Raw genomic sequence first — 25,618 nt, forward strand, 5'->3', positions numbered from 1 at the left:
GAAACACTATTGTCTAGGAGATTTCACAGAGACGAATAAAAATACAAAGGTAAGTTACCCATTATATGTTTTAATTGTAATGAAGTTGGCCATAATGCAACAAGGTGTCCCGAGAAGAAAAAAAATAGAAATGAAGACAAATTCAAAGGTAGAAAAGATGAGGGAAACAAAGGCTATAAAAATAAGGGAAAGAAATCTTGTTACATTATTTAAGAGGAATCTAATGATGAATCAGATTATATTATGATGATGAAGTTATGTATGTTTCTATGAAAGATGATTCAGATGAAAATGAGGCAACTGCATTGGTATCTTATGTGACCAAAGGTGAAAGATGGATCATTGAAATTGGATGTTCTCATCACATGACTAGTGACAAAAGTAAGTTCATTACCCTTGAGCAATACAATGGAAATAGTGTTAGATTTGGTAATGATCCACCTTGTCCAGTGAAAGATAAAGGATCAATAAGATTGACAAACAAGATCATGTGTGGAAATGCTTACTATATAGAAGGACTTAACTTTAATATGTTTAGTGTGTCACTATTGAATAGTTTAGGATATAAAGTTAAATTTGAACACAAGAAAGAGAAGAACTATGATGCTGATGGAGAACTCATTAGAATTGGAGATCAGACAAGAGGTAGTTTGTTTTATCTTGGCATGAATCAAACTACTTGTCTTGTTGTACAATTTTATTATGTGTGGCTATCGCACAAAAGATTAGGTCATGTAAATTTTGATAACTTGTTTAGTAGCAATAAGATGAAAAGAGCTAGAGGTTTACCAAAATTGCAGAAGTTTGATAATGTGATTTACAAACAATGTTAGTTAGGCAAGATAACAAAGTCTAGTTTTAAGAGTAAGACTCATAGTTCAAAATAAAATTTGAAATTACTTCATATTGATCTGTGTGGACCAATTGATGTGCAAAGCTACAAAGATGACAAGTATTTTATTCTATTTGGTTATGATTACTCAAGAATGATAATAGTTATGTTTTTTAGATAAAAATCTGATGCTTTTCAAAATTTTAACTATTATTTAGAAAAAGTTGAAAAGGAAACTAGTACAAGCTTGAAATGTCTAAGATCTGACAGAGGTGGAGAGTTTACATTAAATGAATTCAATAACTTCTGCAATGATGAAGGAATCAAAAGACAAGCTTCTACACCTAGGACCCCTCCAGTAAATTGGATAGCTGAAAGGAGAAACAAATTTGTGATGAATTGTGTCAGAGCATTGATGATGGAGAAGAATGTTTCTTTAAAATATTGGAGAGAAGCTATCAGTATAGCTATATATACCTTGAACTAAGCATAAGTGAAGAAAGGTACAAATTTCACACCTTGTGAATTATGGTATGAATACTCACACAATGTCAAATATTTTAAGGTATTTGGAAGCAAGAGTTACACTCTTAAGGACAACATAAATAGTAAACTTGATGAAAAAAATGAAGAAGGTATATCCCTAGGTTATTCCATAAGAAGTAGAGCTTATAAAGTGTTTAAGTACTAACACTAAAAAAGTTGTAGATAATGCAAATGTAAAATTTGATGGAGATACAAAAATAAATGAAGATGAAGAAAAGAAGGAACCTAAGAATTACAAAACCTTTATTTACTACTATGAAGGCATGTTGGCTAAATAAAATGATATTTTAGCTACTAATCAACAAGAATCATATACAATGGATGTCAACTTGCATTTAGGAGCTGAGTTACAATCAGAAGCTGAGGTGCATTCTGATGTCGAGATCAATTTACAAGAAAGTAATATCGATTTTTTGACCTTATGGTCAAATAATTTGTCAGTTAATGAATCAACACTTAATAGATTGATTGATTACATTGCTAAAAATCTTTACAATTGCTATCGAGCTTCACATTTAGATAGAAGAGTCTTTCAAGCTTCACAAAGTCTATGGAGCTCTTAGTGAAAGCCATGTAGGAAGTACTATTAACTAAGCTCTATAGTGCTAACTGATCTTATCAGTGTCTACAAGGCTAGCAATGTTAATGAAGTAGAATGAAGGTAATGTTGACTAAGTTGTAGTGTCAACCAAGCCCTTTAGTTTCTACCGAGTTTTTTTGTATTTGTCAAGTCACCCAATGCTAACAAAATTCATGCTATTCCAGAGTGATCAATATGTACCATGCATCAGTATCAACCAAATGCCAAATCTTGCCAGGTTGACAATGTTGCCAAGTGTTAGAATATCACCCAAGTGGTCTTCAAAAGTTGAGTTACAATAGTTAGTTGACTTAGTGAAGATTATTTGAATTTGGTGTTGTAGCCGACTTCAAAAGGTAATTAATTTGATTTGTATATATATAATACATCTTATCATATCCAAGCATGAGTGAGTAATAAGTAAGAAGAAAAATGAATGTGAATTAGAAGACAAACGATACAAGTAGTATAAGGGAAAGAAAAATCTCATCTATCATAGCAAAGTGATTAGTTTTCATCAAAGGAATATCATATAGCAAATCAAGTTGAAAATTAGAGATCAGCTACCTTTTCATCCTAATGAGTGCGTTAGTAAATCCTCTAACAAGGTGGACTTAACAATTTTATGCTAAATCTCCTAACAGAGTGCATACATCATTGTATTTTATAAATCCTTTCACAAGGTGGACCTAATAGTCCTTATTGCTCCTAATAGGGTAGATCACTAGAAGTGATCATTGTATCCTTAACAGGCCAACTTTATATTGCTATCATAAAGCATTTTGGTATCATCCCTACCATAGTTTTACTTTCTATTTGGAAGGTTTTTGGGTTACCAAATATTGTGTCAAGTGTTATGAATGTTTTATTGCTTGTAGTCTTTCATGCATGCAATTAGATTAGAATAAATTATGAAGGATTAATTGGTAAGTAGATGTGAAAGTTTTATTGGTTCCTAATTCACCTACCATCCCCTCTCAGTTACCTAGGCCCACATACATTTCCAAAAATTGGTATCAGAGCTTTTGGCTCTCATGTCAGAAGTTTAGCAAATTGAGAAAAGATCAGAGGCAATGGAAGTGTATAGACTAGAGAAAACTATTGAGAATGAAAAGTTTGAATTGCGACTGGCCATGGAACAATTCAACAAAATGAAGGAGTAGCTCTCTCAATCCTTGAAAAGAAGAAAAGACCTAGCACAATAGATGAATAACAATTTGTATATTGAAGAAAGTATTAAAGACATTTGTCAAGACAAAAGTTTAGTTAAAGCTAATGCAGCAACCAAAGATCTACTTAAAAATAATCTTAGTTTTAATGAAGAACATAGAAAACTAAAAAGAGAACAAGAAATTCATTTAGTTAGAATGTGTGAAGACATCGAACAAAAGGACAAAGGAAATGAAGGGAAAATATTGCCAACTTAAAAGGTAGAAGAAAAGGACAATGAAATTCATCACTTATCTCTTCAACAAGGAGATTTGATCAATGAAATCAATTATGAAAATCAAGAGCTTATCAACTCGATCATAGAGAATGAAGGATTTTAGAAGGATCCCAGCATAGAAAAGAAAAACAATGAGAGGATAATTAAATCTCAATAAAGCATGAATCAATTGGAGAAGAAAACTCAATTTAGACACAAAGATAAAGAAGGTTTAGGATATAAAGATGAAGGTGAATCATCTCAACAAGGAGCTAAAAGGAACAAATGACCTACTCGTAATCATTGTGGAAAGATAGGGCATACATCAGAGAAGTGTTAGAGTAATGGGAAATCCAAATTCAATAAAAAATGATATAGTTGTAACAAGCCAGGACATAGAGCAACTGAATGCATAGAGAAACCTAAGTTTGAAGGAAAGTGTTTCAATTGCAACAAACAAGGGCACAACTCTTTAGAATGCAAGACCAAGAAATGGAATCTAGTAGAACATATTGTGAAAGCTATATTTGGTTAGGATTATAACACATGGTGTAGATGCCACTATTGTGGTGAGTATGCGCGCATTGGACCAAATTGCATAAGAACTCACATGAGGAAGAGAGACCCTACAAAGTGATGTTATTTATGTACAAAACATGGACTTATAGCTACAAACTATATGAATTGAGGTAATGTTGAAGATGAGAAGAAAGCAAATGCTGACAAAATCAAAAGTCAAATGAGGCAGCAATGCATAAAGAAATCTCTAGAGAATACAAATCATAGTATTGAAAATGTTGATACCAAAGTCAATGACCTAGGTAACTCAACCATTTCAAACTAGCTAACCATGGAGATCACTAGAACTATGATTCAAAGGATGCATCTCATATCGGTTACATTCAACAAGCACGAAAATCCAAATTAGTATTTTAGATACACTAGGATTACTGAGTTAGATAATATTTAAAGTAATGTCTCAAGACCTTACAGAGCAAGGTTGGGTTGGAAGACCTTATTGAACAAGGTTGGGTTGCTAGATCTAACTAAGCTTGGATAGATGGTGAGTTCAAACTTTTAATTGAGTTTTGATGGTGCAAATCGTGTTGATGGACTTGATCGAGCATCTTATGACTGCCGAAATCAATATGTTGTCACCCAGCTATTTATCATATGATGCATTAATGGTCAATTGAAGACAAATTTTGGTTAAAAGATGAAACCAAAAGGTTTATTCTTCACCACACATTTCAAAGAAAATAGAGTAGAGAATTTCTAAGCCCTCGAGAAATTTAGAGTGATTTTGGTGTGAATTTTTTGATGGTTTTATCAATCATTCACCGAGCGTAATGGCATCTTCATCTAGAAGCAATGTTAAAAAAGGTTCTGAGATATTGATCAGAGGTGTTGAACCAAGAACCATAGCATTCAAACTATGTCTAGCGATTGCGAAGGAAATTGATACAGTTAGAGCTCATTCAAAAATCCCTCTGAAGGTACTTATAATTCATGACATTAGGTCATTATACCATTGTTTAATTTTAGAATTGGGTACTTTTGAGATAAATCAAAAATATGAGGGGATATGTGTGGATGGAAGTATGAAACTCGAACATAAGCATTTGGAGACAGAGGGATTAACTCACATTTTACATATGCCGAGGGGTTTCCAAATCAAATAAATCATATTTATCATGAGTTGTGTCCACAATATGCAATTTTGGCTTGATCAACCTATTTAGATAACAATGAAATTGATTCATAGGGTTACTAGGTTGCCGAAGCTCAGCAAAGCAAAAACAACAAAAACCCTAGGTCGAGCTAAACTAGTAAAGAAGACCCTTGTCGAATGGGATGGAAGAGGTGTAAAGTTGAATGGAGTCACAAATATGGAGATCAAGTTTGGGATACATGTAATTACACACAAAATCTATAGTTTGAGCAAATTGAACAATGTTACTTGTGAAGCTGTTGACCTAGCATTCAAGGTGGTAAAAAATAGGCTGTCATTTGACCTTGCCAAGTTATAGTAGAATCAACTAAGAAAAAATATGGAGAGCATCTAGACATCAGATACAAATCCTTGTAAGTTTGGATCACTCTTAACCTATCTATTTTTTTATGTTCAGAAGTTTTTCTCTTTGAAAGGCACTATGGCATGGAAGAAGGATATACCTATTGTAAATGATATAAATAACTTAAATGAGCAACAATTTTGAGGGTATCATGGATACATACTTTGAGACATTTAAGGAGAGAATGTAGAGCAAATTTATAATTCCCAAACAACTAGTTGATGACTATGAGCAAAATATATCTTTCCTTATGGATTGTGACAAGGTGCATATACAGGCAGTGACGCTAAAGGTGGCATGGGTGAAACCTCTTGGATATGAGGTGAATATTGATGATACAAGAGACATAATTGAGGCTCTTGTAAATGAGCTAGTGGACCCTAAGGCACCATACTTTGGTACCTATGAAGAAGCTAAGGAAAATATTTCTTTAGAAATCAAGCTTCCTCAAGCCCTAAAGAGAGGAAGAAAGAAGGTGGAGAAGATTTTGAAGGAGAGAAAGAAATCCAGTTTCCCTCTTCTATTGTTTGAAGGCAAGGGAAATGACTTAGAAGAAGAAGAAGGAGAAGAACATGCAGAAGAAGAAGAACCTCTTAAGAAAACTGGGAAGGTTACAATCTCAAGGGCTACAAGGTCCTCTCCAACAGTATTCACAAGAAGACTTGCAAAATTTAGAAAGAAACTAAAATTGTAGGATGGTGAAGAAGAAGATGAAGAGTAGAAAGTTACATTCAAAAGGTCTACCCCCATCTTTGATAAAATACTGAAAAGGACTACAAGATGGTGGAGGTCTGTCTGATTTCAAGTTTTTAAAGTATGAATCAAGAACTAAGGAAGCAAAAAAGAAAATTAAAGAAGCTTTAGTGGCTAAAATGGCTAAGTGGAAGTACTCTCCAGAGGAACTAAAAAAGTAAGTTTCTAATATCTTGCTAAAGGTTGTTACAAATCAATAGGAAAATGCTTTTAATATTGCCAAGGATATCAGAAAATAGACCTTAAGAAAGACTGCCAAATCTTTCTAACAAGGAACTGAATGAAGCATTGAAAAAGAATGAACGAAAACTAATTCCTAGGTTCAATGCATTCTTGATTCTGTCAAATGATATTGAATTAGTTGTCAAATCAAACACAATTACGTGGAAAAATATATATGGATTGCATAAGCCTATTGAGGAGGTTGTATGAATTGATGATGAAAAGCATGATGAGAAAGAAGATGTGGAGAAAGATGACGAGAAAATAGATAATGTAGAAGGAAGTGATGAAGAAGATGAGGAGGATCAAGAAGCAAATTTAGATCTTCCTTAAATATAGAGCATTCAAGACTTAGATCTTGAGAAGATAGTAGCTGAGGTAATGGCCTCCCTCCCTCTCTCTCTGAGAAAAGCCTTACTACTATCTAGCTCAAAGATGATTGCTACCAATTTGATTGAGGTAAACATTATTCCACCAAGCACCCAATTGATTGTTGGAGAAATTCTACCAAGTACAATGATAAGTATAGATTCCATCAATCCATCAAATGAACAATAGGCTCCACTCATCTAAGCAATGGGCTAGATTGAGTCTCAGCAAGGAATAGTAAGTTCCCCTACTAATACTACTATTTCTCCATTGAGCAATATTGGTTCTACTACTATTGCAAGTGTAATGATAATTGATGTTAAGCCTCAACTAAGCATTGAAGATCTGAGAAAAGGAAAGGAGAGTATTCCTTCTTCTACTCAAAAAGAAAAGGGTAAAGAGGTAGAAGCCTCTAATAAAGAAATTGATCTAGAGGAAGACATTGTTATACTAGATTGGGGTCTCTCTAATCTAACTCTTGATCAAATGGATACCCTTGGTGAGCTATAGAATAAAAAAGTCAGACAATAGAAGCTTAGAGAAGAAAGGAAGAATAAAAATCAAGTGCTTGAAGAAATTAGAAGCATATTTGTTGATGCACTTAGTATAGAGGTTGATGACAAGCAACCTATTTTGGATCAACTTGTTGATATTGAGTGGACTAGACAAAATTCTGCAGAGGGTTTAGAGGAAGTTTGAAAACAAAGTTTTGAAGAAAGTGGCCCACAAAAGATTGCCATGGATTAAGCGAAATTATCCACTATTCTTGTAAATTTTGAAAATTGTGTTAATAATGTTGTTTCTTTATTTGTTAAGTTGAGTGATACATCGAATTTCACCAAGGAAATAAAGGATAAGTTATCACAGATAGACACCGATTTGAAGGCAAGTGCACAAAAATTGTCACTTGACCCTAGTACTAGTTCTGCACATTTTGTGAAAACCAGGTATCTGACAGAGTTATATGTAGAATTATTGAGGGAAGAAGCTAGAATAAGGGTTACACTAGCAATATTTAGAGTTTGATAATTCCCTACATGGATGTAATACAAAAAACATATTGTGCATGCAAAAACATTAATCCATGAAAGCAATTTTTCAATCACTGATCACATAATGGAAGTATCAGTTGAAGTATAGATAACATTGTAAACTTCAAAAGTTTTGCAAGAGAATTGGGAAAAAACCATGTCCATGATTTTTAAGGTAAATAGTGTTCTCCTTTCACATTTTAGTATTGCCTTGTAAATATGCATTATTTTTTTTGGCATTTGTGTCAAAACCAAGAGGAAAGTAGTTATTATCATACTATATACTGCATATGTAAATATGGAAGGGAATCCAAAGGGAAATATAGACAAGGGAAATGCAATTTTATATATATATATATATATATATATATATATATATATATATATATATATATATATATATCTACAAAAAATTGTCAAAATTGATATGCAAATCATAGCATATTGATAGGGGGAGTTTTTGAGTAATATTTTGAGTATTCAAAATTTTGGTATCATAAGTGTTTTTGTCACTAATGTCAAAGGGAGAGATTGTTGACCTTATGGTCAAATCATTTGTCAGTTAGTGACTAAGCACTTAATCAGGTCGATTAATTGCATTGCTATCGAGCTTTATAGTTGTTATCGAGCCTCACATTCATATAGAAGAGTCTGTCAAGCTTTAGACAGTCTATCAAGCTTCACTGAGTCTACTTAGCTCATTAGTGCAAACCATGAAAGAAGTAGTGTTGACCAAGCTCTATAGTGTTAACCAATCTTATTAGTGTCTACCAAACTGGTAGTGTTAATGAAGAAGAATAAAGGTAGTGTTGACCAAGTTGCAGTGTCATTCGAGCCCTTTAGTGTTTGAGTTCTTTAGTATTCACCAAGTCATCCAATGCTAATCAAGTTCATGCTACTCTCGAGTCATCAATGTGGACCGTGCACTAGTGTCAACAGAATCGTAGAGCTTTTTGAGTTGACAGTGTTACTAAGTGTCATAATATCACTTGAGTGGTCTTTAGAAACTGAGAGCATACTTTATTGCATTGTATAAATCCTTTCGCAAGGTGGAATTAACAACCCATATTGATCCTAATAGGGTAGATCACCAGAAGTGATCATTATAAGCCTTAATAGGACACCTTAATACTACACTCATAAAGCATGTGGGTATTATTCCCACCTCATTTTTACTTTCTATTTGGAAGGTTTCTGGGTTACCAAATATTGTGTCAAGTGTTATGAAATTTTTATCGCTTTTAGTCTTTCATACATGCAATTAGATCAGAATAGCTTATGAAGGATTAAATGTTGAATAGAAGTTAAAGTTTTATTGGTTCCTGATTCACCCCCCCTAGTCACCTAGGCCCACATACATTTCTAACAGTAGTTACCTAATAGAGAAGTACACAGTGAGCCTAAGATTGAACTTCATGAATGACATATTGTTTAAGAAAGAACACAACCACAATTATCAAGATATGTTATAAGATATCATTATGTTGAAAAAATCATTGGAGAGAAAGAGATTGGACCAATGAAAAGGAATAGATTAAGAAATGAGACATGTTTTTTAAGCATACATAAAACTAAATAAGTGAAGGATGCATTAGAGAATGAAGTCTGGAGTCAAGCCATGAAAGAAGAAATTGATTAGATTGAGAAGAATAAAACATGGACACTAAAACCAAGACTAGAGGACAAGAATTGTATTGAAAACAAGTGGTTGTACAGAAGAAAATTTTATAAAAATGGTGAAGTAAAAATGAATAAGGAAAAGTTAGTTTGCAAAGGTTATGCACGAGAAGAGGGAATTGATTATGGAGAGGCATTTTCCCCAGTTGCAAAATTGGGAAGAGTAAAAACTTTGCTTTCTTATTCTGCCTATAAGGGATTCAAATTTTATCAAATGGATGTTAAGTCAACATTTATGAATGGTATATTGGAAGAGGAGATTTACATTGAACAACATGAAGGATTTGTTGATCTGAACAATAAGAACCTAGTGTGTAGACTACACAAAGCTTTATGTCATTTAAAGTAAGCTCCTATCTTATGAAGATTAGTTTTGATAAGACTAATGAAAAAAAAATCTTTACTTGAAGACAAAAGGAGGTAAAGGAATTTTACTAGTTGAAATATTCATTGATGATATCATATTTGGAGGACAAAATGCATTGTGTAAGACATTTGCAAATGTGTAATGGACACCCTTGGATGTCCCAAAAAACTAAACCAAATTGCTGAAAGGAATTATGTCAAACAGTTTGCATTCAACTTCTTAAAACCTCTTATAACTCTGGAAATCAAACGTTTATTTGTTTGTTGTGTTTCATGCATGGAATTGGTATCATACAACATAAACAAGAAATAAACTACAATAATATGCAAAGTGGAAATGAACTGCTGCTAATAAAATGTTATTTTCAGAATTCATAAAACCAAATACATAGCAGATTTATCAACTCACTAATTACTTCAACAATATTGTCATAATACTCCAGCCCATGCTTACAAACTTGCTGCTACAATACTTTGTCCTCCAATCAGTCCACTACCTTCATAATACCATTCCCTCCAAGTGGCATAAGTGTCGGACAAGTAGTGAAGAAGATATGAGCAAAATACCAAATCTGCCTGTAGCCGGAAATGCAACTAAACTGCCTGATAATGAAGCCAATAAGAAAGAATTCCAAAGGCCAAACCCCAAGGGAATGACGTCTAGAATGTTACAAAAGAGGATAGACGTCCTCAAATGCCAAGAACAAAGCTGCAACTCCCATACCAATTTCTTCTCATATTCAACCTTCCTAATGAAGCCACAAATGCTTCCTTTTATTCTATTTTCAAGGGTCCGCTCAACTCATATGGGAAATGTGGGATAAAAGATGTGTAATATATAAAACATATATTAAAATACCCCTTATGTCTCCCTTGGGTACACATCACCATAAAATAAATATTAAAGTAACACTTTAATATTGTACAATTAAATTAGACGTTACTTTAATAAAACTTCAGGCATTAAAATGTATTAGCAATCGGACTCCGAATAATGTGAGTGATAGCTCATCGGAAAGCTCTCACCGAGGAGTATCGAATCCAATCACCAAAATTGACCTGACTGTGTCCTGCCGACTTACTAAAAATAGTAAGTATGCCTAAAACTGAGTAAATCAACTTCGTTTTGGCCCTAATTTTTTCTTATCCTCCACTTAGACTTTGGAGAACGTGAAGGCCAAAAGATGGGATCATTACAAAATGATATGATGAAAGAATTTGAGATGTCTATGTTTGGAGAAATAATGTTCTTTGTTGGATTACAAGTTTATCAAATGAAATATGGTATTTACATTAATTAGTCCAAGTATCTAAAGGAAATCTTGAAAACTTTTGGTATGGAGGATTCAAGACCAGTTAGTACTCCCATGGTGACAGGACATAAACTATCCAAAACTGATAAGTTTGTTGAAGTAAATCAAACATTTTACAAGTCTATGATTGAAAAATTACAATATGTAGTTCATGTTCCTATTCAAAAGATGAAAAATTTGAATGCAAAATTATAACTTTGTATCTTTGTGGGATATTTAGATTCCACCAAAGGATATAAATTTTATGATCTTGACACAAAGCAATGGATTATTAGTCAAGATGTGGTGTTTGATGAATGGGGAGTATGGAAATAGAAGAAATAACTTCAACAATCTAAACCATTCATCATGGGTAATGAATATGTTCAAGTCCCTCCTCTCCTCACAAGCTCAAGTGGAAGCTCAAGTCCAAGTCCACCAAGCTCACCAAGTTCCTCTTTAGGTAAAAGTTCAAACTCACAATCTAGTCCAAGTTCCTCACAAAAGTTTAAATGAAATATATTAGAGGAGTTCTACTATGGCTTTATTTGCTAACTTTACATTTTTAAGTTCCATTAAAGTTGAACCTTTTGTGTATGAAGAAGTTGTGATGGAACCAATGCGGATTGATGCTATGAATGAAGAGATGCATGCTATTGAGAAAAATGATACATGGGAATCAGTTCCATTTCCAAAAGACAAACATGTGATTGGTGTCAAATGGATTTACAAGGTGAAATATCATGCTGATGGTTTTGTGGAATGACACAAAGCTAGACTAGTTGCTAAGGGAATCACACAAACACCTAGAGTAAATTGTTTAGACACTTTTTCTCTGGTTTCTAGGTTTGATACAGTTAAAATTATATTGTCTATTGCTACTCAAAACAAGTGGCTAGTCTATCAGATGGATGTAAAATCAACTTTCCTATATGATTATATTAATGAATAGATTTATGTGCATTAGCCTATTGGCTATGAAATTTTCGGAAAAAAGCACTTGGTTGCAAGTTGAAAAAAGAACTCTATGGGTTGAAGTAAGCACCACATGCTTGGTATGCATGAATTGATAGTTATTTCTTGAAGAAAGGATTAATTTGAAGTCCTTCAGAGCCAACCCTTTATATCCAACATGTTGGTAATGACATTTTAATTATTTTCCTCTATGTTGATTATCTCATTTTTACAGGTAATAGCCCATCTCTTATGGAGTAATTCAAAGAAGAAATGAAACAAACATTTGAGATATTAGATTTGGGACATATGCATTATTTTCTTTGGGTAGAGGTGTAGCAAAAACCTCATGGTATATCCATTTCTCAAAACAAGTATGTTTCTGATTTATTGAAGTGGTTTAGAATGATGCCATGCATGATAGTTGCTACCTTTGTCGAAAAGTTAACTAATGATGATCCAAGTCCCCATGTTGATCTACATTTTATAGAAGTTTGGTTAAGAACCTCATGTACCTTACTACAATGAGACCTAATATTATGTATGCCATGAGCCTCATCTCTCAGTTTATGCAAGATCCACGAGTCTCATTAGTGAGCTGCCAAAAGAATCTTAAGGTGTGTGAGTGGTACACACAATTTTGATAATCATTATTCTCCCAATGATAAGTTTGAGTTGGTTGGTTACATGAATTCTAATTGAGTTGGTTCAATGGATGATCAAAAATCAACCCCTAGTTATGTTTTCTCACTTGGTTCTAGATTTGTTTCATGGAGTAGTAAGAAGTAGGCAACCATGGCTCTCTCTTCAACAGAAGCAGAGTATATTGTAGCAGCAACAACCAGTTGTCAAGCAATTTGGATTTGAAGGATTTTGGAAGTTTATATTTGGTTCAAGAACATCCTACAACTATTTTTTGTGATAATATTAGTGCCATTGCAACGACAAAGAATCAAGTGTTTCATGCTAGATCGAAGCCCATTGAAATCTGCCATCACTTCATTCAAAATTTGGTTCAGAATGGTATCATGGAGTTATAGTTTTGTCCAACTTCTGAGCAAGTTGCTAATATCTTCACCAAAGCGCTCACTACATCCAATTTTACTACCTTGAGAGCTCAGCTCGGTCTCATTCCCATTGTTCATGCAGGAGAAGATTGAAGGTATGCACTTCACTGCTCGCATGCACCACTCTATTGCATGCACATGTAGTGGTGATGCATTTCAATGCATTCAAAATGTATTAATTTAGATTAATTTATTTAATTTTATGTTTAATAAAACTGAATGTTGCAGATAGCTTCATAGGGATCATTTATTATTATTTTTAATTATTTGTTAATTAGTTTGCATATTATGCAAAACTCTGATTTTCATGCAATCTCTTTGCATGCTATTGTTTAGGAATTTTTATTATCTTCATTGATCAGCAGTCAAGGTTAAGTGCTTTAGTTGATTTCTTTATAATGTATTCTGTATTTTCAGAATTGTAACACACAGTTTTCATTATAATTTCTGTTGTTGTTTATGCTTTGTTTATTATTTCTTTGAGCATTAGTATATGATAAGAACTTTTATTTTTAGATCTTCAACCTCTTAAGGGTGCACCTTATTTTTTATTTCACCTCTCTTTCAATATAATCCACCTCCCTTTTGTGCCTGTAGACCCTCTTCGACCTGACTGGAGAGTTCTCTTCGTATGTAGGAATGGTAACCTTAGTCCCCTTTCCTTTCTTCAGCTTGGAAGGTGCTTGCAGTGTAGTGATATGAGGTAGAGACTTCATATAGAAACGCTTGCGAACCTATTCTTTAGTTAGGTCAATCACATGCCGAGCCCTGTGCAAGATGTCATTCTCTTCCCTATTTACCTTGGCGAGAGGTTGGATGATGTTATTCCAGGATGAGATGAAGAAGTCATCGAGAATAGCGACAAGAAAATCCATATGTTCGTGCAGAAGTTAATAACTTATAAAAGCAAGATTCTATATCATTATCTATTATCTATTATGAAGGAAAGTTTTTCCCGCAATTCTTCTGAAATCTTCTCTGCTGAAAGAGTGACTAGCATACTTGTGGACAAGGAGAGGAAAATCATCTCGCTTGCCTTTTGATTGAGTTTCTTCCAATGTAGTTGGTTTCTTCACTTTCCCTTCAAGCGCGAATGATAGATCCTGCTCTTATCAGTAGTGATTACATTTCCACCTTATACGAAACTCTGACCTGTGAATTTCTCTAAAGTGACACCAATTTTCCAACCAGCAAAACCACCTATAAGCTGTTATACCGATTGCAAATTATAGTAGAGCAAATGAAATGAAGAAAATAGAATAAAGAAAAGAAGACAAAGAAGACACAACGCGCATTAAATTTACAGTGCCCTACCAATTAACTACATCCACTTTGAAACATGAAAATCTTATTTTTCATCTCAGATTTGCAAAACCCTTTTGTAACAGAAAATGCATTGATCTGAATAGATATCAGCCTTAGCAGTATGTGAATAGATTAGAGACTTGACCATTGGGCATCGTCTCTCAGCAATATCAGCTGTTGAAGCTTAACAATGGACTTGAAGAGAAGCTTTCTTTTAGCGCAAATTATTTCTGTATTAAAAGATACATTGAATTTTTTGGTTGGCTCAATTGTATTGTAAGCAGCGAAGCCGAATTGAGGAGGAGAATGCTAGATATCACTTGAAGGTATCAATGTTTTCTCGTCTTTGGCATTTGTATTTCTTTGTCCTGTATTCTTCTAATTGATTAAAACAAAAGGTTAGTCTGCAGGTTGAACAGTTGAAACTGCGCTCCAATTCGGAGAACAGTACTGCAGCGGAATTCTTGTTGATTGAGCCTTCGGAGCCTCATGATCATCCTCAGTCATCTGGTAGTATACATAATTCTTGCACTTCAATGAGCCGACACAAAACAAGCACTATTCAGCACAATGAAGTTTCAGACACTTACTTGCAATTGGGGTTGGTTAATTCGGCGTTTTATATTCTGTTTGATTGGAATTATTGGTTATTTTTCACTGTTGATAAGATAATTACGAAAAAATTTATTTTCTGTTTCAGTTTGTCTATCTGAAACCTGGTTTAATATTCGTCATCAGTTCTTCTGATTATGGAGCTTATGACCTGAATTACGATGATAATCGTTCTCTATACTTGTTTTCGAGATGAAAGATACACATTATGTCAAGAACATTAGAATTAGAAAATTATTTGCCGCAGATACTAAAATTAAAATATAGTCAGGGGTTACAGATTTGACGTTGACTTTGAACTGTAATTTAATTCTGATTTTATTGTGTGATAGAACTTGGATAACTATTCGTTGGCAAGGATTCTCATATTTTTCTGATATTTCATATGCTTTATCCGCAGAGTGAAATTATTATATATATGTGATGTCATAATAAATGCGACTGTTGTCTGCAACAAATGGCAGATGGCTGGCCTCTATCTTTCAGAATCAGTTATGCTTTAAAAGCTGTTCTATTTTTTTGTGCTTTCTCTGTACTCATTCCTGGACAATTGTATTTACTGAGTTTAAAAGAAAAAAAGTTGATGCCGTGATGGTGTTCCTTGAATTTTAAGGTATACTTAAGGATGATGGATATAAGTCCCTCCATTCAAATGGGCAGGATATAAGTCAGCTGTGATTCAACACTAATATAATATATTGAATTTCTGATTTCCTTAGGATTTTTCTATTTAGAAAATTGCATTACATTTTTTTAGAGAGCATTTAAAATTAAAGATCCACTACTGCCACTGAATTCGGATGTGCTGATGCAAAGTCTACTTGGCCATAAAATTGTCTAAGAGCAAAATTCCTAACCCTTCTTGGTGAATATAGATAATAATTGCTTGATAATCTTTGTTTCTCTGTGAGAACGATCCGTTGGTGTCTCTTATTTTTCCGGTAGATCTCTTATAGGCACAAGCAAAATAACTTAGCCGAATTATTGCGAAATTTAAAATATTTATAATTTTATTTCCCTGTGTTTACGCTGAATTGTTAATGGAGTCAAGCTTCCACAGTTCTGGGTTAAAGAGCTGAGTTTTCAACATTTATAGGGTTGAGGATACTAGTTTAGAATAACTCTTTTAGTATTTTTGTGAAATTTTATTTGCAAAACAAAAATATTCAACTAGAAATATGATTTATCTTTTTATCTCCCTAGAAATATAAAAACTATTAATTTTTTAATCTTTAAAGATTTTGATAATTTCAATCTGGAAATATGAACTATATGAAATTTATCATACATCAATTTTAAAAATACAGATGACTTGTATTACTTGTTTAAAATTTAAAACATAGTTAATATGACATGATTTCTAATAATTATTAATTATCTTTCTAATTGCAAGAAATTTCACACCTCTCAAACTTCTATCTTAGAGCATGTTCTCATCTGCTGCTAGGCTTATTTTTAGGAGTAATATGTGGAGTTGGTGACCCCATTAAAATAAAATTTTGTGCTTATTTTTAATCATTACTCTCAAATTTTTTTAAAGAATCAATTAATATTATTTGTTGTAAATAAAATATAGATGCAAAATGTTATGCCAATGAAAAATAAGATATTTGTTTATGAAGATACTTCTAGCTTTCTTCATTAAGCCCCCATTTTCTCCCATAGCTTTTTCTAAACACTTCAGCTGCCTAAATTTAAGCACAGATGGCACTTAAGCAATCACATGAAAACACGAAGTTATTCTACACTCTACAGCTCCCTTTTATCCTCAAGTCAATCTTAAAATGATTCCATTTATAATGAAAAAGTATGATCAGAAGCTCGCTTTTGCCCTAAAGTCAATCTTAAAATGATTCCAATTGTAATGAAGGAGTATGATCAAAAGTTAGCTCTAATATTTTGGATTTGTTTTATTGTGAATTCCTGTTTACCCTACAATATATTACTAGAAAAGAAATGTTCGTCTATATCCATCATATTCACTTAATATGGTATGTTCTACGCCATCATATTCAATTTTATTATTGGACATTATTATCGAATTCACTGAAGTGATTATGACAAGTGTCTCTCACTGTATTTTCGGTATATGCATTCTTTGTATTAGTCATCTTACATTTGACTCGTCAAATTTTACGTTAATGGTATAATGGTGGAGCTAAAACTTGAGATTGAAAATGATTCATGAAGTAGTGTATCATCATTCAATTCTTTTTTATCTTTAAATTTAGTAAAGATAATGTTTGTTTATTTAAATCTAAATTTTGTGATTGAAATAAAAAAAAAATTTATATAGTAATAGATGAATTGTTTCCAAGCTTGAAATCTCACAATTATAATGAAAGACAAGTGACAAAATTTAAATACATTGTCCTGTTTTACTTCTTGCAAATACTTGATGAATGACAAACAACTTCAGCTATCATCTTTTATATAGAGTGTGTTCATGCTAATTATAGATCCTCCTTATAATAAGTCATATTCTAAACAAGTTAGTACTTCCTTCATTTTAGCTTTAGTATAAATTTAGTTTTAATTTAATAAATTTATTATACTATAAAAAATATTAATATTAATAAAAATATTATATAGTATTTTTATAATAATAATATATATATAATAGTATTCTTATAAGATTTGATAATATAAGTATATATAATATTTTTAAATGAATAAAAAATTAATTTGTAAAATATAATATTAAAAATCTTAAAAAGAATCAAAGGCTAATAATTTGATTTAAAATAATTTAAATCATAGTTTTTTAAAATTAAAAAATATCATGTTTTACAATTCATGTAATTGATCCATATAAAAGTCAAAATGATTCATCCAAGAAAAATGTTTTATAGAAATTATTAAGTTAAAAATCTTGTATCTAACTATACACTTATTTTTATAATTAAATTGAAAAATGATAAACTTAAACTAGTTGAAATGAAAATGTTTAATCATGAGTTAAGACATGAAATGCAAAAAGTATGACAATAGTAGCAAGAAGTACTAATAACAAGAATGTTGAATGATGTACTCATGGTATCTAAATGCATTATATTTCTCCTTCAAAAGAGGTTATGCTATGACCGGAAATAAATTTATTTCAATAAAGATGTCTCAATGAATACATCATTCCATATAGTCATGTATGATCTAATGTAAATAGTTATCCATCTCAAAATAATTTTGCGATTCTAATTGAAGGTTTCAATTTTATTTATTTTTCTTACAAGTTTAATGTACATAGAGAAATATTAATTGTATTTAAAAAATTAGTACGAATAGTTGGATATGTTATAAAAAAAATAGTTGGAATCAATTTAATGAAATATTGTTTCAATTATATAAGTCCTTTTTTGTTACTATACTAAAGAAAGGATTGGGTTACTTACATATTAAAATGAAAGTACATGACAACATCATACATTTATTTTAATTTTTAGGGTAGAGGCTATTAAACTTTTTAAAAGGGTCCTTGCCTAAAACTATGAGATTGTTCAGCTGTTGATCTGTGAAATGTGTGTTGTTAGGGTTTGTACAATTTTTTTCTAAGCCCTCTCTACTATGCCACTTGTCATTCCTCATTTAGTGTAGGAATTCCTTTTAGGATATAATGGCCTCGACCCTCTCCAGCCTAGTAGTTTTTGTTGGTGCTAGAGTTTTTGTTGTATGTGAGAATGGCCTTGCCGAGAAAACACGAGTGCAAGTTTGTGCCCAAGGTGTTCCATGAGGTAATTCCTCTCTTGGCCTAGTTTTAAATATCTCTTCTTTTGAATCTTCTTGTTAATAGCTAGAAACCCAAACCCTTATTAGGTATTTTGTGGGTCGCACTCCATCTAAAAGCACACTACTTGAATGGGTCACCGAGGCTTGGACCCCCCAAGGGATTCACCTTCAAGGATTCAAACCTCACTAAGGGCTTTCTTTTGTTTCACTTTGGTAACCTCTTCTAGGCCAAGAATATTTTGAGTCATGGGTGGTGGATAGTTCGCTCGTCTCTGCTTGTTTTTCAGAGATGGTCTTGAGACTTTTGTATCTTGGATGACCATAGACTTAGGGTTCCAGTTTGGGTAGAGTTCCCTAGGTTTCCCATCCCTTGCTAGTCTTTCGTCCCATAAATTTGTCAAACATCGGGCAAAGTGATTTGTGTGGAACAAAAGAAATTTTTCAATGCCCACCTTCAGTCGAGGGTTTGGACCTCTCTAGGGACCTTAAAAGAATCAATGGAAATTTAGATTGGTGCTACCATCTTTACCCAAAGGGTGCTTTACCTGAATGTCCTAAATATTTTCTTTTGCTATCAATCTACCAGCCAGAAGATAAAGGATTGTCCTCTTCTTGAGCACAATCACTCTCCGGTCTAGGAAACCAAGCTTTCTTTGGCCATTAAGGAAGTTTAATGGATAATAGTCATCAATAAAGGCAAGGGTGCTACTAAACAAGGCCTCATTTCTCAAGAATCCAGTTGTCCCAAATCTAGTGCAGCTCCTCTTATTCCTATGGCTCTCAAGGTTCTCATGGCTATGCTGCCACCTATTTCAAACCCTGCATCGCAGGGGATAGAATAGTCGAAGTTCCAAGTTGCTTGGGTTCGTGCGCCTCAAGTAGCATCTATGATTTCCTCTTAGCCTCTCCATCACTCTCACAGCCGTAAAGGTTGGAATGTGGTCTTTATCAATGGGGATAAACGGAGAGCCATCTCTTTGGGTGACCCCTTGTTTGAGTCCTCTGCTTTCTTGCATAACAACTTTTCCTATCTTGGGGATAAGGAGAATATGTAAGCTGGTTTATAATGAATTTTATCTCATGGAATGTGTGGGAGCTAATAGACCTCTCTAGAAAATATTATGTTTGTGATACCAAGTGTAGGCTTGGCAATATTGATGTATTGTGCCTGCAAAAAGTCAAAGTCTCTGGGTTTCTTCTCAACTCAGCCTGTCATGTTATATGGCCAGATGGTGTTAGTTTAGCTTCTCAACATGAAACTAGTCAAGGTGGTGTGGTCACTCTCCTCTCCCCTCTACTTTTTCCTTTTGTTATTTCTGATGGTTTTGACCCCATGCAGAGTGTTGTATGGATATTGTTGTCTTTTCAAAATCATTCTTTTGGCATTGTCAATGTCTATGCCCCTAATGATATAGTCAAGTGCTCACACTTGTGGAGGTGGCTAGTTTATCATTTGTTTCCTGCTACCTAGCTATTAGATAGAGATTTCAATATGATTTAGCTAGCTATTGATAAAGTGGGCCTTCTGTCTTTTCAATGTTTAACTAGAGAGAGGGAAACCTAGTTTAATATATAGAACAAGCTGGGTCTTTTTTATCCTAATGTTCACCACCACTAGCCTAATGGTGTTTGGTACACTTGGTCCAACTTTTCAGAGGGATCTAATAGGGTCCTTCAAAGGCTAGACCATGCTATAATTTTTGCTCAACCCTTTTTTTTCCTTTTCTCACATGAGTATGCTACCTGTCACTCCACTCCTTGATGTGACTCTTTCTGACCATTTTCCCATTTAAACTTCTCCATTAGTTAGCATTCTACCCCTCCTTGTAATTATAAAACTCAATTTTACCTTAATACCTCCTTACTGTCACATCTTTCTACTGCCTCTCTTATTTTAAAAACTTGGAATCTTGAACCTAGGCCCTATTCCTCCTCTAGATGGATTCAGTGGTGAAATGATGCCATCACTCGTACTATGAGGTTTGTTTACATTTACGGGAGATGGTCGGCCACTTACTGCAAGAGATCATATGAGGCCACTACCAAAGATTTTTGTACAACCAGTAAAGCTTTAGCTATGAATTTTTTTGACATGGATCTCTAGGTTTGGCTTACTAACCTCCATGACTAGAAGTAGGTTGTAGACAACTATACTACTTAGGGACCTAAGCTCAAACCCTACCTACATTGGATGGAGGTTGGAGATCAAGCTTGTAAGGAATTTTTTAATGCATTGAGGGTTCATCATTCTAAGATGGGGATTAAACACATTCAGGAGGGTCAACACTCCTTCTGTGAGCTTCTCAACATTCTCAAAGCTTTAGTTTGCCACTATGAAAAATTTTTCATAGTGCATGGCCCTTTGAAAGCCTGAAATCAAGCCTTGTAGGCTTGTTTGGATGTCACTCCTAAAAGACTCGCTCTAGAAAAATATGTGTTCTAAAAGAAGAAGCTCGCTTTAGCGAACCTCAAGGAAGCTATTTTCTCCATGGTAGATGATAAGGCCCCTGGTTGTGATGACCTTTCCCTTTTGAATTTTACAAAGCCTTTCGAGAAGAGATTGGACCAAACCTGCATGAAGTTTACCTTGAAGCCTACAATTCTTGCTCTTTAGGCAATATTATTTATAAGGGGAATATCAAATTCATGCCTAATGTGGGTGACCCTAAAAATATATGCAATTGGAGGCCCATCACCTTGTTGAATGTATCTTGAAAGATCATTACCAAGGCTCTCTCTCTTAAAATCATCTTCTTCCTTAGATTATCTCCCTCGAACAAATAGGTTTTATCAAATCTTGTTATATCCTGGATAATATAATTGTTATGTGGGAAGGGATGGAATGGACTTGACACTCCAAGCAATAGGTCATCTTTCTCAAGATTGATTTTTCCAAAGCTTATGATCAGATAGAGTGGCCTTTGATTCTTGTAATGCTTGAGGCGCTTGGGTTTGTCTCTACTTTTCTGTAGCCAATCTAGATGCTTTTTGGGGATGCCTCTACTTGCATCTCCATCAATGGCTACCAGTCTCAAGCCTTTGGGCTTTATCATTCAATTCGACAAGGCTATCCTCTAGTGCCCTCTCTATATGTGTTGGTTGCTAAAGGTTTTGGGTACTTGCTCACAAATGCCATCTCATAAGGGAGGGTCCATGTTATTTCCCTTTTGGACTCCTTCCTCACTCTCATTGAGGATGACGAGAATGTTGCCTCTGCTTTGTAATGTCTTGACAACTTCTATCTTGCTTTAGGGTCTATTATATAGTGGAATAAAACCCTCTACTACAAGTAGTCTTCCCTTGCCCTGTCTGCTTGGCTTGGACACTATCAATGGAAATGGGTCCAGCATGGTGAATTTTTCATTTTTTGGGCATCCCTTTTGCCTTCCAAGCTTTTGTTGTCGAGCTCTAAAATGTGGTCATTCCATGCATAGAGAAGAAGCTACAATATTGGATCACCAAACCTCTCTCCCTTGTGGGCAAATTCAATATTTTTTCTAAAGTGTTGGCCACCATCCATGTGTACTACTCCTCTTGTTGGGCTCCTTCAAAGGCTTCTTAACTCAAACTTGAGTGCCTATTATGCAACTTGCTTTGGGCTTCAGATGGTTCTCACTAGGGATTTCATGGAGTTACCTGGGATTTTTTTTGTCTTCCCAAAGAGTTTGGGGGCCTAGGCTTATTGTCTACCTAGAAGAAAGATATTGCTCTTTGTGCCAAATGGGTTATCTGAGCTCTTTCTTGCAATGAAGCATGGAATATTTTATTGTGGCATTGCATTTATTTAGGCTTTCTTGTTCACTAACTGGCCTAGAAGGGGATTGGTTTTAGACCCTTCTTGTGACCACTAAACCTATTCAAATTTAGGGCACTTTTGTTGCTAAGAGTATTTGGAAATCCTGGGAAGCAATTAAGTCCTAGCTTCATTGGGTTAGTGATGGGTTTAGATATGGGCTTTCCATGAACCAACACAATCTCTAGTGGTCACCATTATTTTCTATCCAAGGTGTTCCCTTGGCCAAAGTATATGGGGCTAGTGCTCTACATTTTTTTAAGTGCAACATAAGAACCCCTAATGATCTTTTCTCTAGAGTAACTACGAGCATACAATTATAGGAGGACATGAAAGTGCAATTTTGGCTCACTCATCTAGATCACCAGACTTTTGATCTTCTAGTTTCTACAGTGCCTCCACATTTGTTACATAAAATTGGTATTCAGTCCTCTCACCCTTGGTGGTAAGACTGGAAGTGGTATCCAGACACCTTGATAACTAGCTACAAGCCTAGGTTGGGTTATCGATGGCTAGTTCCTTACCTACCCATGGTTGAAGTTCTCAACCAAAGATTGCATTTGCAACCTTCTCACCATACTTGGAGTCATAGGTACTCTACTATGTGGAAAATCATTATTGAGCCTAAAATTGTGCATTTTTCCTACTGTATTCTTTTCTAGGGCTTGCCTTTAAGCCTCCGGCTATGGCATCTAGGTGTTCCTAACCCCCATTGCCCTTTCTATCATCAACCAGAGTTTTTTTTGCATATTTTTTGGTTCTATTGATGGGCTCAGATTTATTGGTGATGGATCCATGATCTCTTTTGCCCCTTTTGTCCAAAACCTTTGTCTTGGCATATGGTTGTCTTTGATGACAACACTCATATTCCCTTCAAGTACTCGAAGATATGGTATGTTTTTAGATTAGAGATCTTATTTACCATTTTGAAAGATCACAATGTAGTTATTTATGCTAATAACACATTTGACATTAATGTTTCTATGTACGCTAAAGCATATATTTATAACAATGTCATGTTACAGATTCAAGTACAAACCTATAAAGTGGCTCGTGAGGTGGCTCACCTATAGGAGCTAATGGCATATTGGGGAAATGCCCCCTATATGGTACCTCATGTTCCATTAGATTTGGCCTCTAGTGACCATACTCCTTGTGATTGTCATTGAGGACATAGCAGTTCTACTCGCCTCTCATACATGCCTTGCTCTCAGTTGTGCCACTCTCCCAGCGATGGTGATTTTGGTCAATGTTGCTCTTCTGGAGGCTCTGGTGGTCAGCACTACTCTGCCTCACCCCCTTGGAGGTCTAGCTTAGGGTGGTCCCCAATGGCTCCTCCTGATACTCCTACTACTGGTTGGCCCTCTATGCATTCAGGCCCCAAGTGGGTGTTTCCTTGGCTAGATTTAGCCATTTCTCCTCCTAGGACCGAGGGAGAAAAATAAGAAGATAATATTGCCACTGATGATAGATGGGCACCCCGTCAGTTGTCTTCAACCCCACCCCTAGGTGGGGATCTGGCGATAAGGATCCTCCTCCCTTGACTAGTGTTGCATTGGAAGCATGAGGCTTTTTATGTTTTCTGAATTTATTTTAATGATGAATAGTTGATATCCGACCTTAGGCCATATTAACTCATGGGGTGATCTTGTTTCCCCCAGTACCTTTTTTGTGAATATGTAACTTTATTGTAATTTTTTAATATAAGGAAGGGACAATTCATCAAACTATAAAATTATTCTAGGAATTAATTAACAACTAAATTTTAAATCATAGACTTATTTTGGTTTTCCTATTGTAAATTCAAGGCTTTCAGTGTTCTATCTAATAGCAAGAACACAAAAATTACCAGATGTTAGGATGACATATCCAAGCTCTTATTTGAACATGATAGCACATGCTTGCTGGGTGACTTGGGGTTAGTGGTAAAACAATAATGTTGCAAAAATAGTTTATGGAGAAGCCATATCTATTCAACCAAACAAAAAAAATAAAATTTAAAAAAAACATCTAATAAAGGATAACTCAATTTTGCCTCCACTAAAAGGTATGACATTTGAGTGATAGCCAAGAATTTGAGTAGAATGAAACATTGGCCTTATCAAATCATAGAGGAAAATAAAAAAAATCAATTAATTTATGTCACTTTCCAAATATTTTAAACATAAAATAATTTTACTATTTTTTTAGTCTTATATATTCATTTTTTTTTTAAAGTCTCTTATATATATCCATAAGGTATGGACTCCAACTTCAATTCTTCCATCTCTTGTTTCAAATAGGAAATGGATAGTGGTTGGTGTTAGCTATAGAAAGGTGTTCCTTGTTCTTTTGCATTATATATTGTTCATTTCAAAGTCTTAAATATGTTGAAATTGTAATCATAAATCAAATATTAGATTTGTGTGTCTATATAAATTTGTATTTGCATGGATGAGTGCAGGATGGTTACATTCAATAAGCATTAGTTGTAGAAGAGTTGAGTTGAATAATTTAATATTATTACATTAGATGACTAAAATATATTAATTATTGGATATGTTTTAAATGTTCTTACTTATTATTCACTTTAACAATTGTATATCACAAAGTTTAACAGTCCCTTTGTGAGGGTTTTTGGGTGAAAAAGAAGGATTGTTACTTGAGTTAGTCCACAAAGTTATGAAGCTTGAACTATCGCGACAGGCACTGATAAGTTTATATTTAGTTTTCTTTTACACATAAGTTTACCTATATTGGTAATACGCATATCCATTTTATTCACTTATAGTTAAATATATTTGAGTTTTGACACAAACAAACAACTTAAAATGGATTCTTTTGAATTGAACAAATCTTTAAAGTTTGTATGAATAACTAATAGTTGAAATTGATTTTCCCAACTTCTTGAATAGATTTTAGTAGAAGAAACTGAGGTTTTAGAAAGACAATGTATGTTAATCCTATTATAAACTATCAAGGAATTTGTTAGCAAATTGTGTGTTTGTTTTAAGTC

General features: G+C 34.0%; 1 protein-coding gene across 1 annotated transcript in view; it reads left to right on the forward strand.

The window, feature by feature from the left end:
• LOC149533967 (MADS-box transcription factor 23-like) overlaps positions 1 to 15,303 on the forward strand; it is a 282,758-nt gene extending 267,455 nt beyond the window's left edge. Inside the window, exons 6-8 of the mRNA XM_089805942.1 lie at positions 14,773 to 14,821; positions 14,906 to 15,154; positions 15,196 to 15,303. Coding sequence (XP_089662068.1) covers positions 14,773 to 14,821; positions 14,906 to 15,154; positions 15,196 to 15,303 — 406 coding nt within the window. The remainder of the gene's footprint in view (positions 1 to 14,772; positions 14,822 to 14,905; positions 15,155 to 15,195) is intronic.
• The last annotated feature ends 10,315 nt before the right edge of the window (positions 15,304 to 25,618 follow it).

The sequence above is a fragment of the Cupressus sempervirens genome, chromosome 10 (genome assembly GCF_028749045.1).
Source record: "Cupressus sempervirens isolate cs-2001-9-10 chromosome 10, ASM2874904v1, whole genome shotgun sequence".
NCBI classification, from domain to species: Eukaryota; Viridiplantae; Streptophyta; class Pinopsida; order Cupressales; family Cupressaceae; genus Cupressus; species Cupressus sempervirens.